The 16,044-nt window shown below is 50.5% G+C and overlaps 7 protein-coding genes across 7 annotated transcripts; 3 read left to right on the top strand and 4 right to left on the bottom strand.

Annotated features, from left to right (window-relative positions):
- Nucleotides 1-532: 532 nt before the first annotated feature.
- Nucleotides 533-1,723, top strand: NECHADRAFT_84401 (uncharacterized protein; the record flags this gene model as incomplete). The annotated part of the gene is made up of 2 exons (XM_003043801.1): nt 533-651; nt 697-1,723. The coding sequence occupies 2 exons, from the start codon at nt 533-535 to the stop codon at nt 1,721-1,723; spliced, it is 1,146 nt and encodes a 381-aa protein (XP_003043847.1).
- A 118-nt stretch (nt 1,724-1,841) lies between these two features.
- NECHADRAFT_84400 (uncharacterized protein) lies at nt 1,842-3,775 on the bottom strand (the record flags this gene model as incomplete). Its single annotated transcript, XM_003043676.1, has 4 exons — nt 1,842-3,239; nt 3,289-3,384; nt 3,436-3,601; nt 3,648-3,775. The coding sequence occupies 4 exons, from the start codon at nt 3,773-3,775 to the stop codon at nt 1,842-1,844; spliced, it is 1,788 nt and encodes a 595-aa protein (XP_003043722.1).
- Nucleotides 3,776-4,709: 934 nt separating this feature from the next.
- NECHADRAFT_48290 (uncharacterized protein) lies at nt 4,710-6,420 on the bottom strand (the record flags this gene model as incomplete). The annotated part of the gene is made up of 3 exons (XM_003043675.1): nt 4,710-5,072; nt 5,136-6,043; nt 6,093-6,420. Coding segments are annotated over 3 exons (1,599 nt in total), but the record flags the coding sequence as incomplete, so codon positions are not given.
- Nucleotides 6,421-7,921: 1,501 nt separating this feature from the next.
- Nucleotides 7,922-8,632, top strand: NECHADRAFT_84398 (uncharacterized protein; the record flags this gene model as incomplete). The annotated part of the gene is made up of 1 exon (XM_003043800.1): nt 7,922-8,632. The coding sequence occupies one exon, from the start codon at nt 7,922-7,924 to the stop codon at nt 8,630-8,632; it is 711 nt and encodes a 236-aa protein (XP_003043846.1).
- Nucleotides 8,633-8,910: 278 nt separating this feature from the next.
- On the bottom strand, nt 8,911-9,639 carry NECHADRAFT_84397 (uncharacterized protein; the record flags this gene model as incomplete). The annotated part of the gene is made up of 1 exon (XM_003043674.1): nt 8,911-9,639. One exon carries the CDS (start codon nt 9,637-9,639, stop codon nt 8,911-8,913), a length of 729 nt encoding a protein of 242 aa, XP_003043720.1.
- A 1,146-nt stretch (nt 9,640-10,785) lies between these two features.
- On the bottom strand, nt 10,786-13,453 carry NECHADRAFT_84396 (uncharacterized protein; the record flags this gene model as incomplete). Its single annotated transcript, XM_003043673.1, has 2 exons — nt 10,786-12,238; nt 12,285-13,453. The coding sequence occupies 2 exons, from the start codon at nt 13,451-13,453 to the stop codon at nt 10,786-10,788; spliced, it is 2,622 nt and encodes an 873-aa protein (XP_003043719.1).
- Nucleotides 13,454-13,992: 539 nt separating this feature from the next.
- Nucleotides 13,993-15,838, top strand: NECHADRAFT_48371 (uncharacterized protein; the record flags this gene model as incomplete). The annotated part of the gene is made up of 5 exons (XM_003043799.1): nt 13,993-14,139; nt 14,189-14,461; nt 14,514-15,164; nt 15,211-15,547; nt 15,597-15,838. 5 exons carry the CDS (start codon nt 13,993-13,995, stop codon nt 15,836-15,838), a joined length of 1,650 nt encoding a protein of 549 aa, XP_003043845.1.
- Between the last annotated feature and the right edge of the window lie 206 nt (nt 15,839-16,044).

Here is a 16,044-nt window from a genome sequence, read left to right as displayed (position 1 = left end):
TAGGGCCTTGATAAATTATTATTGAATTCTTCATTTGTCTTACCCTTATCACTCGGAAAGGATTTTTTGTCAACATTCTTGAAGCACGTTGCTCGAAACCAGGGTGTTTCGGATCGCCTCCCGACGTCTCGTCCAGTTCATGACCAGCAGCCAGGATTAAGAGAATCTGCCTTGTAAATCCAGAAACACCTGATTCATTTCATTTAGGAAAGACCAGACTATTGACTCAAGACACGTTGGCAATTTGGACATTCCTAGCCCTTTATCCAGTAACCGAGAATGCATGCCAAGACCCTTGGCTCCTCTTAATCATCACGCCTGGGCCACGTGGGATCGGACTTTAGCAATCTTCTCCCTCAGCTGAGGCTCACAGTTGCTTGGCGGCGGGTCCTTTACTCCGTTGGGGGGTTGGAACTGGGGAAATAAAGGGATTCTCGGATGTCGCTGAAATGTTTATTTTAACAAAAGGGCGCCCGTCTTCGAAGCTTTGGTTGAGCGTGGATTGTTGTGCTGTCCAATCTTCTCAGTCACCATGGCCTCCCAAGTCATTCCCATCAGTCGTCTCAACCTTGAGCCAGAGATGGTCAAGTGTCCGGCCTGCCAGCATGTTGGCAAGTCAATACGGGTCATGGAGTTGACCTCCAACGGACAGTAAGTTCTTATATCGCTCTCAGCTGCAGAGCTAACACGCGATAGAGCTACGACGAGTTGCCTGATGGGAATCCTGGCCTGTCTTGCATGTAACTGCGGGTACATGACAGCTCCTACGTATTACTTCCTGAGCCACTACTGCTCTCGCTGTGGGATCCGGTTCGTTATTGTACCGTGGTACGATAACCCTATTCTTCATCTGGAACGGTCACTTCTTGTCGACGCCGAGTCCACAGAGAAGGGAGACTCTGGACGAAAGATTATGCCATCACCTCTTGGACCGCCACCACAGTTCAACGAGGACTCATTGCGCAACTTTGCCATCCGCTTCATCTCCTCCACTCCATCCCTAACCCTTGAGATTCTTTTGCAAGGCGATCGCAAGTTTCCCTCCCAGGCTACAGATGTGGCATCTTCCAAGAAGCTCTACTATATCACTTGGCCTGGTCTTGCGGCTGGGGACCCTGTCGAGTATACCTCGGGCGAGCCCATGACAGCGACTCCAGCAAAGCCAGACAGCAAGCAAATCAAGTCGATGGCGTCTTGGGACCCCTCAAAGTCGACTCCTCACATCCGCGTGTCAACAGCCGAGGGCGTCAACCGAGAGGTTGCTACAGCTCAGGTATTTGCAACCTCAAGGGACTACATCCTTCACACACTTACAACAGGCCCGGATGGAGTTGTCAGCTACGTCTCACGTCGATCTGGTATCAAGGGACAAATCTCAAGCAAATCCGGCTACATGGTCTGGACTAGTTGTGCTGGCCCACTAGCTTGGATCGTGCGCAGCGTTCAAGACAAGGAGATGCAAAAGACTTCCCGTAGGATCGTCCTGATGGATGCATATGACAGACTCGTGGGGACGATTAGCTCAACTGACGAGGAGAGTGTGCGGTTGAAGATCTACGGAGACTTGTCGTCAGAGCTGATTGGGGAAATTCTGGCGAGTTTCTCTGCAGTGTCTTATACTATCTGGAACTATTCACGTCTTGAGGGAACCGATGAAGGATGGGGTGTTGCTGCTGGTGCGATGAGTGTGGCTGGTTTGGGGTTGACATTGGCTGGCATCTAATATTTCTTGTCATTAAGGGGCCCAGCTACTGGTACGGGATATTGGTACACGAAAGGCACTCATGCCTTATTGTTGTGAACTAGATAGCTGCTATGCGAGCATTCCTGGCTTAGGAAATCTACTGTCGCTGCTGTCTTTCAATTTCAACGGGCTCAGCGGGTTCTTCCTCCTGGGCCTCCTTTTGCTTAATGGCCCATGCGAGCTCCTCATCTGCCTGTGCTGCTCTCTTGGTATCTTCTTCTCCAAGCTTAACGTTCTGCACCAAGAAAGCAAGGAGGAGTAGAAGTGCAGACACAGAGACGGATCCAATAGCCAAAGTCTGCTGTGTTTGGCGGTAGCACTTGTCAATGGCGTTTCGCTCGGGGCTACCGACTTCGTACTTTTGAGCAACGACAATAGATCCAAAAATCTTTCCGCCAACCTCGTCACCAAAGTTGGCGTTAAGCTTCTTGGGAAGAAGGGAGTTCCAGATGGCGCCACTGATGGTAACACCGAGGTTGGAGCCAAAGCCAAGAGAGGAGAGGTAGACAGCGGTAGCGACGGCGATCTGCTCGTTGGCGAGGACTGCCTGTAGGGAGACCTGCAAAGAGACCTGGGCAAGACCACGACCAACTCCAAGTAGCGTCTTGGAGACGATAAAGGTTGGCTCGTTGGCAATATGTGTGCCGGAAATGTTGGTGAGATAGATGGGCAGGCCAGAAGCAAGGATGATCAAAACAACACCAAGCATAATGAAAGGCTTGGTATGCTTGACGTACTTGAGGCAAAGACCAGAGAACAGGGCACCGATGTTGTAAGCCACGCGCTGGGCATTGTCGACTCGTGTGGCAGCTCCTGGGGAGTAGTGACCAGCAACCTGGAGGAAACTGGAGAGGAAGGGTCTGTAAATGCTGTCGGACATGGCGATGACGATAACAGAGGTACAGGCGATGATGACGTTGCGTTCTCGAATGGTTCGGTAAGGGATGATGGGGTTGGAAGCAAACTTTCCGTCCCAGACGAGGAATCCGACAAAGGTCAAAACACCGACGACGAGGAGGACGATGGATGATGGTTCCTCCCAACGGTCGGTGTTTCTGCGTCCGGCGATGGTCATGGGAAGAAGAGTCATGGCCAAACCACCGATCAGGAGAAGAGCACCGATGAGATCAAGCTGGGTGGCGATATGCTTGACCTTGCCGACGGCACCAGGGGGAGCGCCATGAAGGAGGGACAATCGCTCGGTAACCAAGCCGATCTTATTGGCCCGACGGCCCATCCAGAGCATCATGGAGATAGTCGGGATCGAAGTGACGGGTAGGATGATCGCCCACATGCCATAACCCCATCTCCAAGATGAGAACAAGAGCATGTGCTCGCCAAGGTACGTTCCAGCATAGAGCGTAGGAATGGCGGAAAGCGATTCGGGGAGGGTGAACAGGAGACCTCGGTTTACCAGGCTGGTGACGTCTGCGACAAAGATTTGTTGAGTGATGTTCCACCACGTATCACCGAACGAGTCAAAGATTCCTCCAGCCTAGAGATGTCAGCTTAGTCGACGACGTGGGATTAACTAGAGTACGCACAAGGAAGGTGTCGACGTTCTGGCAAGCCGCGTACATGGCACTGCCTATGGCCATTGACAAAGCACCTCCCGCGAAGCCTTGGGGTCGACCGAAATGCTGGATTAATGTTAGTGCGATCACGAGCTGATGAGTAGAAAGGAGACGTACGTCGGCAAGCTTGGCGAGAAGAGGGTAGCCCACGATTCGCACCAGGCCGTTGACGATGGCGCCAGTGGCCAGAAGCGAATGACCATCGAAATGACTAGTCGCGTACGGTTCGTAGACGTTTTGGGTATACACGTTGAGGTTCATGAAAAAGTTCATGACGAGGAGGCTACCAATTGTTAGCAAAGTTTGCAATACGCGAGTGAAATACCCACCATCCAATAGCGATACCAAGCTTTCGAGGCGTCCATAGCTTTCGCATAGCCTCTGTGCCTGTTCTCGGTCCAGACTCCTCCGCCACAGGCGTTTGCTGGCCATCGTTGACTTGAGATTCGACTGCCATCTTGACTGTTACGCAAACTGCTCGACGACGATCACTGCAAAACACTCAAAACACGACGTCTGCTCTTTTCTTATAGGAAAAAGTCTTCCGCAGTCCTACGGCGGTCATGCCCAATTCAGGATTCTCGACACGAGGACAAACGTGGGGGCATGAATATCATTGCTCGACAGAGTATAACCCGTTCCCAGAAGTTTGTCAATGGTCGGTCTTGGCTGTAAGACCATTCCCACTCGCTTAGGCCCCTCTTAAGCATGTATCTAAGCTACCTTAGTCTGGCAAGGGTTGAGGCGGCCGCTCAAACGTTACCGAGCTTGCCGAGGGCAAACCGTTGGATGCTTGAATAATGGATCATGGCTGTTTTGAGTTTCTTCTCCGCGGTGACATCTCCACATTGTTGTGGGATGGCGAAATTGTGATAGGCGCGCAGTTGGGATAGATCCTTGTTATCTGGAAGTGGAGGATCTTATCTGATCTCCATTCTTGTCCCCTCTTTATAGCTAGACGAATCGAACGACCTTGGTGAGGCATATAATTGACGAACGAAAATTTTACCTATACCTTGGCTAGCTTGGCACTACCCACCGTTCGTCTTTGCTGACAAAAGGAAGTGGCAGGGTTCATTCCGTTGACTCGGCTCTGGAAGTCTATGGTGGAAGAAATGCCATTCTCCACTTACGTGACGAGATTTAAATACGTTCGAATATGGCAATTTTAGCCCGGGAGTAATATTCCATTGTTGATATATGTCCATACGCCTGACGCCGAACATATCTACTCGATTAAGAGTCTTGGACTGTAATATGAGCCATGACTGAAGATTTCAATATCGCCTAGAAAAAAGAAAAGTCTCAAACACCTGCTAAAGGTAAATACCCGTAACATACGATGCACAGTAAGTACCAAGCTGTAGGGATACTGCATGGTGCCCTGATATTTACTGGATATTCACGAGCAAGGAGTCAGAAAAGAACTGATCCAGAAAGGGCTCCCCATAAACATCCCCCAAATCAAAGAAATTATGCACCGTATTGGGAGCAGGCGGCGGGTTCTCTTCCTTGTCATCGATAGGATGGATGAACTTTGTCGCCACTTGGATAGTGGCACTGGAGCCGTGGCTTGATCCTTGCCGTTCCGAGCTGCTGTTGCAAGTGGTGAAACTGGATCCCGACATTGTGGGGTCGAGCAGCTCCCAGATCATCTCGGGCTCAAAGCAGATCGTGGAACTCGTTGACTCGTCGTTTTCTACTGTCTGTGGTGCTTGTGAGGCCTTGGCGTTGAGCCGTTGCAGAATCTCGACCTATAACTGAGTATTAGATGTGGTCACAATGTGTTAAAAACCGGCATGTGAGAAGAAACGCACCTTTTTAGCGATGTGAGGCCAGTTGTGTGACAGTCGTGAGAGAAACGCCTCACACGTGCCGATGTTTTCTTTAGCCTTGTCCGACACCTTTCGGTCTCTTGCAAACTGGAATATCCAGAGTATGGAAACGCATGCAGCGACTGCTTGTCCGATCAAAGGATCATTAACCTCAAAGGAGCGATCTTCGCACATCTGCACTAAGCGGGAGACCCATTCCGAGTGAAACAGTGCCTGGTCAACCGTCTTTTGTAGGAACGAGCGAGGTTGAAACTTGCGTCCTGCTCTTCGAAGCGCTACGAGCTGAACAAAGGGGTGATTTAGGGCGGCTTGGGAAGCGTGCATCGTGATTTGCATCAAGACCCATGGTGCCCAGTACTCTCGATGTTCGTTGAGATTAGACGGCGGTTGATCTGGAAACGGGGCATTTCTGATAAGGTGCCTGTGCGAAGTGTGATTTTCGAGCTCGTAGAGCTTGACTGTGAGCTGATTGTGTCGGGAGGTGGTTAACCAGGGATACTCCATAGCGCCGTCTCGGATATCTCTTAGGTATGAGATGATGCTTCCCCAGAGGCAGACATAACCCAAACAACATGCAGTGATACCGGCGTCGTGAATGTTTCCCTCGTAGGCATCCGTCAAGTCGGGGCAGTAGCTCTTCATGCTGTTTGATGGGTGTAGTGGCGGAGGTACGGGCACGCTCTTGGGGTAACTCGGGGCGCGAGATGCTTCAGCAAGCGTGTTCATATGGGGAGAAAAGGCGCTCTCTAGGATTACGATGCTCCAATGGCATCTTGACGTAGCATCGTCGGTATGTCGTGAGTCGGAGTTTGCTCTCAGGTTCGATAGTCGGAATGCCTCAAGCCTTGATGCGATGCCAATAGTCATCCACGAACGGGCTGACTTCCCAGCTGGAGGCTGATGAGCCAAGCACACCTGGGGCTTCTGTTTGCAACTCACCTATTTGTTCACATAATGAAAGCAAGCAAAGGGCCTGTAATACCTCCAGTTTCGGGACTCCATCAGCAGCCATGTCCACCACAATGCTCCTGGCCGAGGTAGCATAATACTCGATCGCTTTGGATTCTAGTCCATAGTAGAAGTTGTGGCTGGTATAGTTTAGAGCAAGAGCAAGGAAACTCCACCGCAAATAATGAGGAAATGAGGCGATCTTCGACTGGAGACGGCGTGGGTCAAAGAGTGGAAGTGGCTGGAAGTAGAGCTTCTCGCGGTAGACGGCGACAAAGTCATGAAGTAATTCTAGAGGAGGCTCAGGGTTTCCGGGAGACCTGAAGTACTTTATAGTGAGTAAATGGGATCATTTGAAATGGGAATGCTGCTGTCGCTGACCATGTAGATGGGTCCGTGGTCGTTAATGAGGACAATTGTTGAGAAGTTGGTGAACTGGCTGGTCTTCCTCGGGGGGCCAAGCCCTGGCTGCTCGGGGCGCCTGTAAATGGCCTGTAGTTATTTTTATTAGCAATAGGAAACACTTGCGTTGGAATGCGCTTACTCTGCATCCTGGTGATGCGAACTGTTGGATGGACTTGGGGAGCTGTTGTCGTAGACTTCTCGGGGCCTTCTGTGACATGGTCAGGCCAAGAGAAACCCGAATTTTAGACAAATTCCCTACAAAGATCTATTTTGGGCCCGTCGGCCTCCATGGCTCACATGGTTCCGGGGGAGGTAGACGCAAGGTGAATTAGCAAGATGGCAATGAGAACACCCGGGCTTTTCTGCGGGGCATTTAATCTTTTTTTGGCTAAAAACAATGCTTGATTAGCGATGTTCCGAGTTTCCACCAAGCGGAAGACGTACCGACAGCGCTCGCAGGATCGTCTCACACGGGGTTCACGGTCGGTTCGCCTCGTCATGTGGAAAGCGGTTGATGAATGACAAGACGACCTGTGAAGAATCTTGGTGATAAGTAGAGACAAGGCCGGCAGAAACGGCCGAATTCCCGACTGCGGGGGAGATAAAGGTCCTGGCCTATCACATTTGAGGCTTGATCCCGGCTGATATGATTTGTGGCTGGGGAACGCCTGGGAAGATAACGTTGCCGAGATGTGGAATGTGTCGGCTCATCGCTTGTTTGAGCCGTCCTGTCGGGTCGGGATCCGACTCTCCGCATGGTTCGGCTTTGGAGCCGACTACATCAAAGGTGTTGCAGCAGGACATCACCCTTTCATTATTATATATGCTAGAGCTAGACGTGTTGGAATGCCTCGAGGTTATCATAATAAAGCAATTTATACCAATCAGCTCGGAGCCTATTTCTGGCGTCACAGATCCTACAGGTTAGGTATAAGGTCAGGAACAGCTCAATTCAATTCATTTTCAAAGGGCGTCGTAAAGTCGAAGACTTGACTCTCATTCTCACACATCTGTAAGTGATTAAATCCAATATTTTAACCATTCAAACGGGGCGAAGCTCACGACCCATGTTGTAATTCGGGATCATCTCCCCACGCGATTCGAGAGAAGCACCTGGTAAGACGAACTCCCTTCTTATATGTACCTATGAAAGAGTCAGTACAGTTTTCTTCGAGAAACTCACGGCCATGCCATCTGATAATTATCTGGTTTTGCTTCTGGGGGATGCCAAGTCTCTAATAATAAATCTAAGCAAGAGCTCGTCTTTTCATTGGCCAATGCTTGAAGCTATTCACAAACTATTGATTTTCCAGCACCGCCAAGACAAACAATTTCCTTTCCCCTTCTCCTGGCTCTTCAGCTTCTTTCTCTCTGTTTCTTTTCTTGCATCTTCTACTGTAGATTCCCTCTAGGCCATGCATACGTCGTATCTCGCCAGCGCCTTCGTGGCCGTTGCGTCGCTGTTTAGCGGTAGCTCTGCAGGTCTCTGCAGGCCCTCTTCTTCTCTTCTGTCTTCAGACACCGCAACCGTGCCCTCCAGCACAACCGAGATCGCATCCACCACCACCGACGTCACTTCATCAAGTAACGCCGCCTCGCCAACCACGACAGAAGTCGCCTCTACCGACGTCTCCTCCTCGACCAGCGATGCCCCCAGCTCCACGAGTAGCCTGCCCGAGCCCATCACCACCTTTGATCTCAAAGGCGCCAACTCGGAGCTTGAAGCTGTCAACGGCCAAAGCCTCTCTTACAGGCAGCAAAGTGGCTATTCCCTGTTTCTAGTGGTGCCAGACTCCGTCGCAGACCAGTACGGGCCTGGTGAGTTTCATCTCGAGGAGGGGACAAACCGTCTCATGGTTGGAGACTTTCACGTCTTTGCCTCTTCTTTTTCTACCTCGTATTCTCTCACTGGCTACATGCAACACATCAAGAGCCCGTATTCCGTATTCATCTCATGCGTACCACCCACAGCCAGAGGACAACGCTTGGAATGTATGGTCGAGGGTACTTCCCGGACAGAGTTCAAGGTTGCATTGGCCGAGTTTACAAACGGGCATTCTTTATACATTTATGCGCCCGGACTTGCTCCGCCCACGCATGTTGATGTCGATATGATTGTGGCTTGATATGAACAACGGAGAATCATTGTATTTGCGTGATTGGCTTTGTTTCCCGCAGTTACTTCACACAATTTGATAGCGAATAAAGGAACCCACTTTGGGAGTTCCCTAGCCGTTGAAAGTGTCTTTGCTTCAATAACAAGGGCCTGAGTTAAGTTTCGATATGCTTGGATAAAGGACACACGCATTACTACCATACATGACTTAATTTTAGCTACTTTTTGGAGATGGTTAAGATGTACTGGATCTTGATGTGCTTCTCTTATTAAGGCTGTTTTTAGAAGCTAATATATCTTAACCTTTCTTCTGTATGAGGGACGATACCAAGCAGCTTCCACTCGACTCGGGACTGCACCCGCACCTCGTAGAAGGTCAAGGATTCGACTGGCGTTCTCGGCTCGTCTACGGAGCTCGCGCATGAAGGGCGAATCAGGGTGCGTTCGGTACTGGTCAATTGAAAGACATGCAATGATGTTCTCATGCATCCAGTGTGCTCCAATGAGCGGGCTGTAGTAGCGCTTATAATTGTTAGGACTGGCACCCTGGACGAGGAGCCATTCTACTGCTTCACCTCGGTGGTTTGTGATGGCTTCCTCCAGTGGGCTTATGCCGTGCTGTATTTCGGGGCTCGCACGGGCTTTGAAGTCATCTTCGCTGTCCCAGAAGATATCCACTGGTGCGCCAAACTTCTTGCACTTGTTGAGGGTGAGAATGTTGCCTTGGCGAGCGGCGAGAAACATAGGAAGCCAGCCTAGTGATTTGCCGGCAGACTCGTATAAGTGTTTTTCGAATATCTGATGTAGATATTTGGATGCGAGAGAAAAATGGCTCTTGTCTGCAAAGGTGAGAAGCAGGCGATAGATCTCCAATAGTATCTCGTGAGGCAAAGTGGTGAGCCTGTCCCGGTTTCTATGTTCTGAGGTAGCAGCCTCGAAAGCTATTGCAGACCCCGGGACAAGAGCTACTTGCTCCTGGATCATTTCGGTAGTTCCAAATGCATGGGATTGGATCATTTTGGGCGGTATTTCTAATCTCGTAGTGGTAATCAAAGTAATGAAACGTCGTAAGTTTGTTGGTGTGCTGGTAAGATGATTCTGATGAAACTGAGCCAAGCTGAACATCAAGACACCGCACTTATATCTGCTCATGCTATCCCGTTATAGAGTTAAAGATGCGAAAATTAGGCTTTCACGGATGCCCTTCCCATCTCTTTGTCAATTCTCATGACCTAGGTCTGTTCACGTCTTTCCATTGTCTACCGAACCGTGTCCCGGTAGCCGCCGGAATGCTCAATACAACCCTTAATGTGTTCTTTGTTATAGCTGAGGCCTAGCTCTTTGTATCAGTGGTTTTCACTGCTTCGTTCCTATTTATAGTACCGAAAAAATTGAGCACACTGTCATCTCCAGTCATGTCGATTGACCCAACTCGTTAATTCTTCTTTGCAGACTTGCGCTTCCCATCATTCAACTCATTTTCTTCCACCTTGGCGCAATTCTCGCAAGCCGGCCAGTTGATGAATATTGATGATTGGACGACGCTTGGCGTTTTGGTACACACCCTCCTTTTCTCGTACCCCTCGCACGTCCGATCGATGACGGTCTCGTCTTTGAGGACAACGTAACATTTGACGCATCTCTTGACGTAGCGTGATTTCCAGCACATTTTGCTTTATCGGATGTTGAAGTTTGGTAGCCGCAGGCTGTGCTACGGAAGGTTGGGATTCCTGGTAGAGATTGAGATGGTGATGGAATATTCGCTCTTGGAGGACAAAGGGCTTTCTTATATGTTCTACCAAGCTATCCTGTATACATCAAAAGCCATCAACTGCCGGTGAGGCAAGACGATGCGACAGAGTACTGACTCTCGGCGTATGACTACGCTACCCATCTCCGCATTGTCATAGGGCTAGGGTTCCACGATGTTGGGAGGACTTGTAAATCATGGTTGAGATTTTGGACGATAGATTAGCACAAGATTTTCCTTACCAGTCTCATTCATTTTACTTGGTCATGGGCCTACCTGTTCACTCCGATGCGGATGCTGTCTGGTGAGGGCGATTACAAAGTCACATCTTGATGTCGATTTGACACTCAAGAAGAAATGTGTGTCTATTGCCGAAATACGGATTGAACAATGACTTTTCGGATGCGGTTAACTCAAGGAACAAAAGAGGCCCCGACCGTGTTCCTCTGAGGCCCCGAGATGTAATTCGGCGGCCACTCGGGATCGTCATTCCACTCTGTGACATACTCATACTCCCCGCTTCCGACCGTCTCGTCGACTCCATTCAAGACGACGTGGGCCTCTGTATTTGGAGGGACGTTGACTTTGGTCCTCATCTTTCCACCTTCTATCTTCCAGTCTACTTCATACAAGCCATACGGTGAACCGAAGCTCGTTTTGGCGAAGCGAAGCGTTCCTCCAGGCTGAGGCTTCACGAGAGCCGTCTCCCAACCGGGAGATGTTGGAGAAAGACCACCCACTGTCTTGTGCATGAATGCGCACACTGAGCCGAGGGCATAATGGTTGAAAGATGTCATTTGCCCAGGGTTGATGCTTCCGTCTTCGAGCATCGAGTTCCACCTTTCCCAGATTGACGTTGCGCCCATGCCGACGGGGTATAGCCAGCTAGGACAGTCCCGCTCTTGAAGCATTCGGTATGCAAGGTTGAGCATGCCATTCTCTGAGAGGGCGTGGAGGATGATGGGTGTTCCGGCAAAGCCAGTTGTGATCTTGAACCTCTCCCAGCGGACTAGATAACCCAGCCTCTCTCTGGCAGTTGCGAGATGCTTTTCCTCTAAAAGACCAAACTTGAGGGCGAGGGCGTAAGTTGTTTGTGTATCGCATGCCATCCTTCCTTTCGGAGTAACATATTCCTCTTGGAAGAGCTTTCTAAGAGAGGCCGCATCAGATGCGTACTTTGCGCTCTTCTCATTCTTCCCTAACAGCTTCCCAATCTCTGCAGCCAACTTGGTGGCGTAGATGAGGTAGGCATTTGCGACCAAAAAGTTGTCGGTTGGACAGTTCCCTGGCATGTCAACTGGTGCTCGAGGATCCAACCAATCACCATATTGAGGCCAATCCGTAGACCAAAAGCCTCTCTCATCGCGAGGAACGCCGGCATCAAGCCAGCTGCACATGCTTTTCCATTGTCCTTTGAGCTGGCTGATATCGCCAAAGGCTGTGTACAAGTCCCAGGGCGTAATCACAGAGGTATCTCCCCAGACCGCCATTGGTCGCTTCATACGGTTGTCTGGCTGTCTTGGAAGATTTGGGATGATGACAGGAACAACACCATCTGCATCCTTCTGATCCACGTCAAGATCGCGCAGCCATGACCCTAAGAAAGCGGACGTGTCGAAGAGGAAGTTGGCTGTCGGGGAAAAGACTTGGATGTCTCCAGTCCAACCCAGTTTCTCGTCTCGTTGGGGACAGTCGGTTGGGATCGAGATGAAGTTGCCTCTCATGGACCAAATGGCGTTTTCGTGCAAGCGATTGAGCATGGCGTGGGAGGACTCGAAAGTGCCTGTGCGACGGAGGTTCGAGGCTATAACGATGCCTGTGAAATTTCCGAGGGAGACATCGTCGTAGCCGTTGATCTCAGCATACCTGTCTTGTTAGACTCTCTCTTGCGACAGCATAAGTAGGTGCGTACCGGAAACCGAAAAAGGTGAACTTGGCTTCACAGCCCTTGGTTGGTCCTCCAAGCTTCACCTCGTAAAGGGCTTTGGCTGATCTTAAAGGTCTGGTGCCCAACTCCCCATGCTCCATGACCTCTGCATGCCTGATCAAGAGGGTATCACCGGGCTTGCCAGGGATGTCCTTCTCTATTCGCAGCCAACCAACAAAGTTCTGACCGAAGTCTAGAATCTTTTTGCCTTTTGGAGTCGTTATGATCTCCTTGGGCTTTAGTTCCATGATGCGAGTGACGGGAGCGACATCAGGCGCAATCAACTCCGCCTTTGGGAAGGCCAGCTCCTCAACCGAGCCCCTGGCCTGTGCCTTTGATGCCAACGTAGACCAAGCATGGTCGGTGAGGTTACTGTCAAAGACTTCTCCGTTGTACAGCTCAGAAAGGAGGAGAGGACCATCGAGGTATTCCCAGCTCGAGTCAGTTTGACAGCACACGCTGCCATCGACTTCAAGTTGTGCGAGAAAACCTAGTTGTTCTCCCCAATGGTTCGCCACCCCAGGTCGTCCAATCCTGCTGGCGAACCATCCCTCAGCAACATGGGCACCGATGACGTTTTCGCCGTCTTGCAAGAGAGATGTGACATCGTAGGTTTGGTAGTAAAGACGGTGATTGTATGATTGCCATCCAGGGGCAAGTAGTTCATCACTGACGCGCTGACCATTGATGTGAACCTCGTATACGCCATGAGCAGTTGCGTAAAGACGAGCACGGGTAGATCCGGGATTGGTAAACGTCTTGCGCAGCAGGATAGGTCGTTTCGGCTCTGGTCCTTGTGAAGGACCGCCGATGAGCTTTGCAGTCCAGTCGGAGCGATTCAGGAGAGCAACCTCAATGGTCAAGCTTTCCCAATCTGTTGATGACCCGTCGATCCCAACAGCTCGGACCTTGACCTCCGCCCGTTCTCGAGATAGCAGGGGTGATGAAGGCCAGGGATTGTACACTGAGCTGGAAGAGTCGACATGATAGGTTTCCTCTTTGCCGTTGCGAGTTATGGCCAAGTCATAGGAGGCTTGCTTCCATCCCTTGACGGTGGTAGAATTGAAGCGCCATGATAGACGAGGAGTAGCTGTAAAGAGGCCAAAGCCATTGTGGTGGTGCTCAGCACTCAACTGGGCAATTGAAACAGACATTTTGAGAGATCGATGTCACTTGCTGATCAACTGACTGACTCGTCTGCAATATTCCCTGCGTTTATAACCGCACAATGCCATCAGCGCTCGTCTCGGCTGAACAATGTTTAAGCGAGGGGTTGTTCCGTCAGTCATACGATGGATAAATATCCGTCTGTCGGATTCCCATCTGACAGTTATTTCCGTCTCAGAAAGGGTATGCCAAGGCACTAGGAATACCATCCAGGCGGACATGTTTCCTGCTCTCCAGTCAACAGCAAGGATCGTCGTCTTGTTAGCGCCTGCTTATCCCCGCATCTTGTTGTCAACCTTCGCGGGGCCCCGGATTCAAGCAAGACAAGACCGGTATTTCGGTTTGAAGTTGGGCGAGGCTTCGGGTTGTCTTTTGTGCGAGATTGCTGTATAAAGAGCGTCGATCAGAGACAGGTTGGAGTTCTTCACGACGAAACTTCAAGATCAAGCAATTGTCTGCAGTACCACAACAACGAGCCAACAACTTTTGCCGAGGCTAACTTGCATTTACTGAAGAGGAGTCAAGCATGGTTGCCGAAAAAGACAAGATAGAGGCTGCGCCTCGCGTCTCGGGAGACGAGAACACGGGTGAAGACCTCAAGAAGGGACAGACCCTGCTCAAGTCTGGTCTTGACGAGCTGGGCTACTGGGACACCGTCAAGCTTTTTTGGAAGGTAAGATTCCAAGCCTTGAGGACCTTGATGTACAATGCTGACCGCCTAGGCTGTTCTCATTTGCAACCTCATCTCGATTGCCGCTGCCGCCGATGGTTACCAGTACACCCTGAATGGCAACGTCATTGCCAATAAGGGCTTCATCAAGCATATTGGATTGGTCAATAAAGAGGGAAAGAGCGTTCTCAATGCCAACCACACAGCTCTCTGGGGCGCCATGCAGTCCCTTGGTCAGCTGGTTGCCATGGTGTTCATGAGCCCCATCTCGGATGCGATTGGTCGCAAGATGACTCTTTACACACTCTGGGTTATTCTCGCTGGTGTAAGTTCCCACTGGTCATCTTTCTTGCTTGCATGTGGCTAACCTTACCTAGTCCATTGCTCTTGAGACTGTGGTCCGCGACTGGAGGGACTGGACTGCAGCCAAGATCTTGGCGGGTATTGGAGTTGGTGCCCTTCAGTCCACCCTCCCCGTCTACATCGCCGAATGGTCCCCTAGCAACATTCGAGGCGCCATGGTTCTCACTTACGGCGTCTGGAACACAATGGGAAAGTTCCTTGCGCCGCTTGTCCTTCTCATCTGCGAGAAGCAGAATCCCATGAACTACAAGACGCCCATCCTGACTCAATGGGTGTTCCTGGGTCTCATGCTGCCAATCTTCATTTGGCTTCCTGAGACTCCTCAGTACTATGCTGAGCGTGGACAAGACGACAATGGAAAGAAGACACTCAAACGTGTCAATGGAAAGGTTGCTGGGTACGACGTGGACACTGAGTATGCCATCATCAAGAACAGCATCCTTGAGCAGCGCAAGAGAAAGAATGAGCTGGAGGAGACCGGCCTTGGCTGGAAGGCCCTGGTAAAGTCTTATGTCGACTGTTTCACGGGAGTCAACGCCAAACGAACTCTTGGTGCCACGGCTCCGGCTTGTGCCCAACAGCTTACTGGTCTGTCATTCTTGAAGACTTACTCTTCTCTCTTCTTCCGTCAGGCTGGATTCGATGATCCATTTCTCATTACTACAGTTATCAGTGAGTTCATCCCCCTCCACGACTTGGCATCGCTAATAGTTGTCAGCTGTTATCGCGCTCGTTACATCGATCGTCCTCATGCTCTGGACAGACTATCTTGGACGCCGCATCATCGTTATTATTGCCTCGGTCGTTTGTACGCTGACAATGTTCATTGTTGGCATCGTTGGCCAGTTTTCTACTACCAAACCGCTGCAAAATTTCTGCATCTTTGTCGCTTGTGTTTGGTCCCTCTTCAACGCAGCATTGGGATCACTCGGCTGGGCTTTTGTTGGAGAGATCGCATCTCAGAAGCTTCGTGCACGAACCGCTGGTCTGGCAGCTGGTATTTCCGTCATTTTTGGTCTGACCTTCAACACCTCGGTTCCTATCATGCGTGAGTAACCCTTCTACATTGCTGAGATACACCATTAACATTGTCACAGTTGATCCAGAGGGTGTTGACTGGAACTACAACACTGGCTGGCTTTTTGGCGCCCTTGGCGTCATCACCACTGTCATCGTTTGGTTCTACGTCCCTGAGCCATCGAAGCGCAACACGGCCGAGATGGATGAGATGTACGAGAATGGAGTGCCCGCTTGGAAGATGCAGAAGTATGTTACCAACGTTCAGTTGGCGCAGCAGGAGGCTTTGAACCGACAGCATGAGAGACAGGGCAGTGTCTGATCCAGATACTGCGGCTCAAGATGGGGATATGGGGATAGGGCACGTTCGTGTTACAGTCATGTCTGAGATTGGCCAGTCTTAGTGGCGCATGTGACCGTTTGTCGTTACACAGGGAAAGCACCAAGGAGGTAGAGAGAATCACACATTATCGAGCGATGTAGGCTACAAGCTGTGCTTCTCGCATCCCCTATGATGATGTTTGCTTT

This window comes from Fusarium vanettenii, assembly GCF_000151355.1.
Source record: "Fusarium vanettenii 77-13-4 chromosome 9 genomic scaffold NECHAsca_27_chr9_1_0, whole genome shotgun sequence".
Lineage (NCBI taxonomy): Eukaryota > Fungi > Ascomycota > Sordariomycetes > Hypocreales > Nectriaceae > Fusarium > Fusarium vanettenii.
This window is presented reverse-complemented; position numbering and strand designations above follow the sequence as displayed.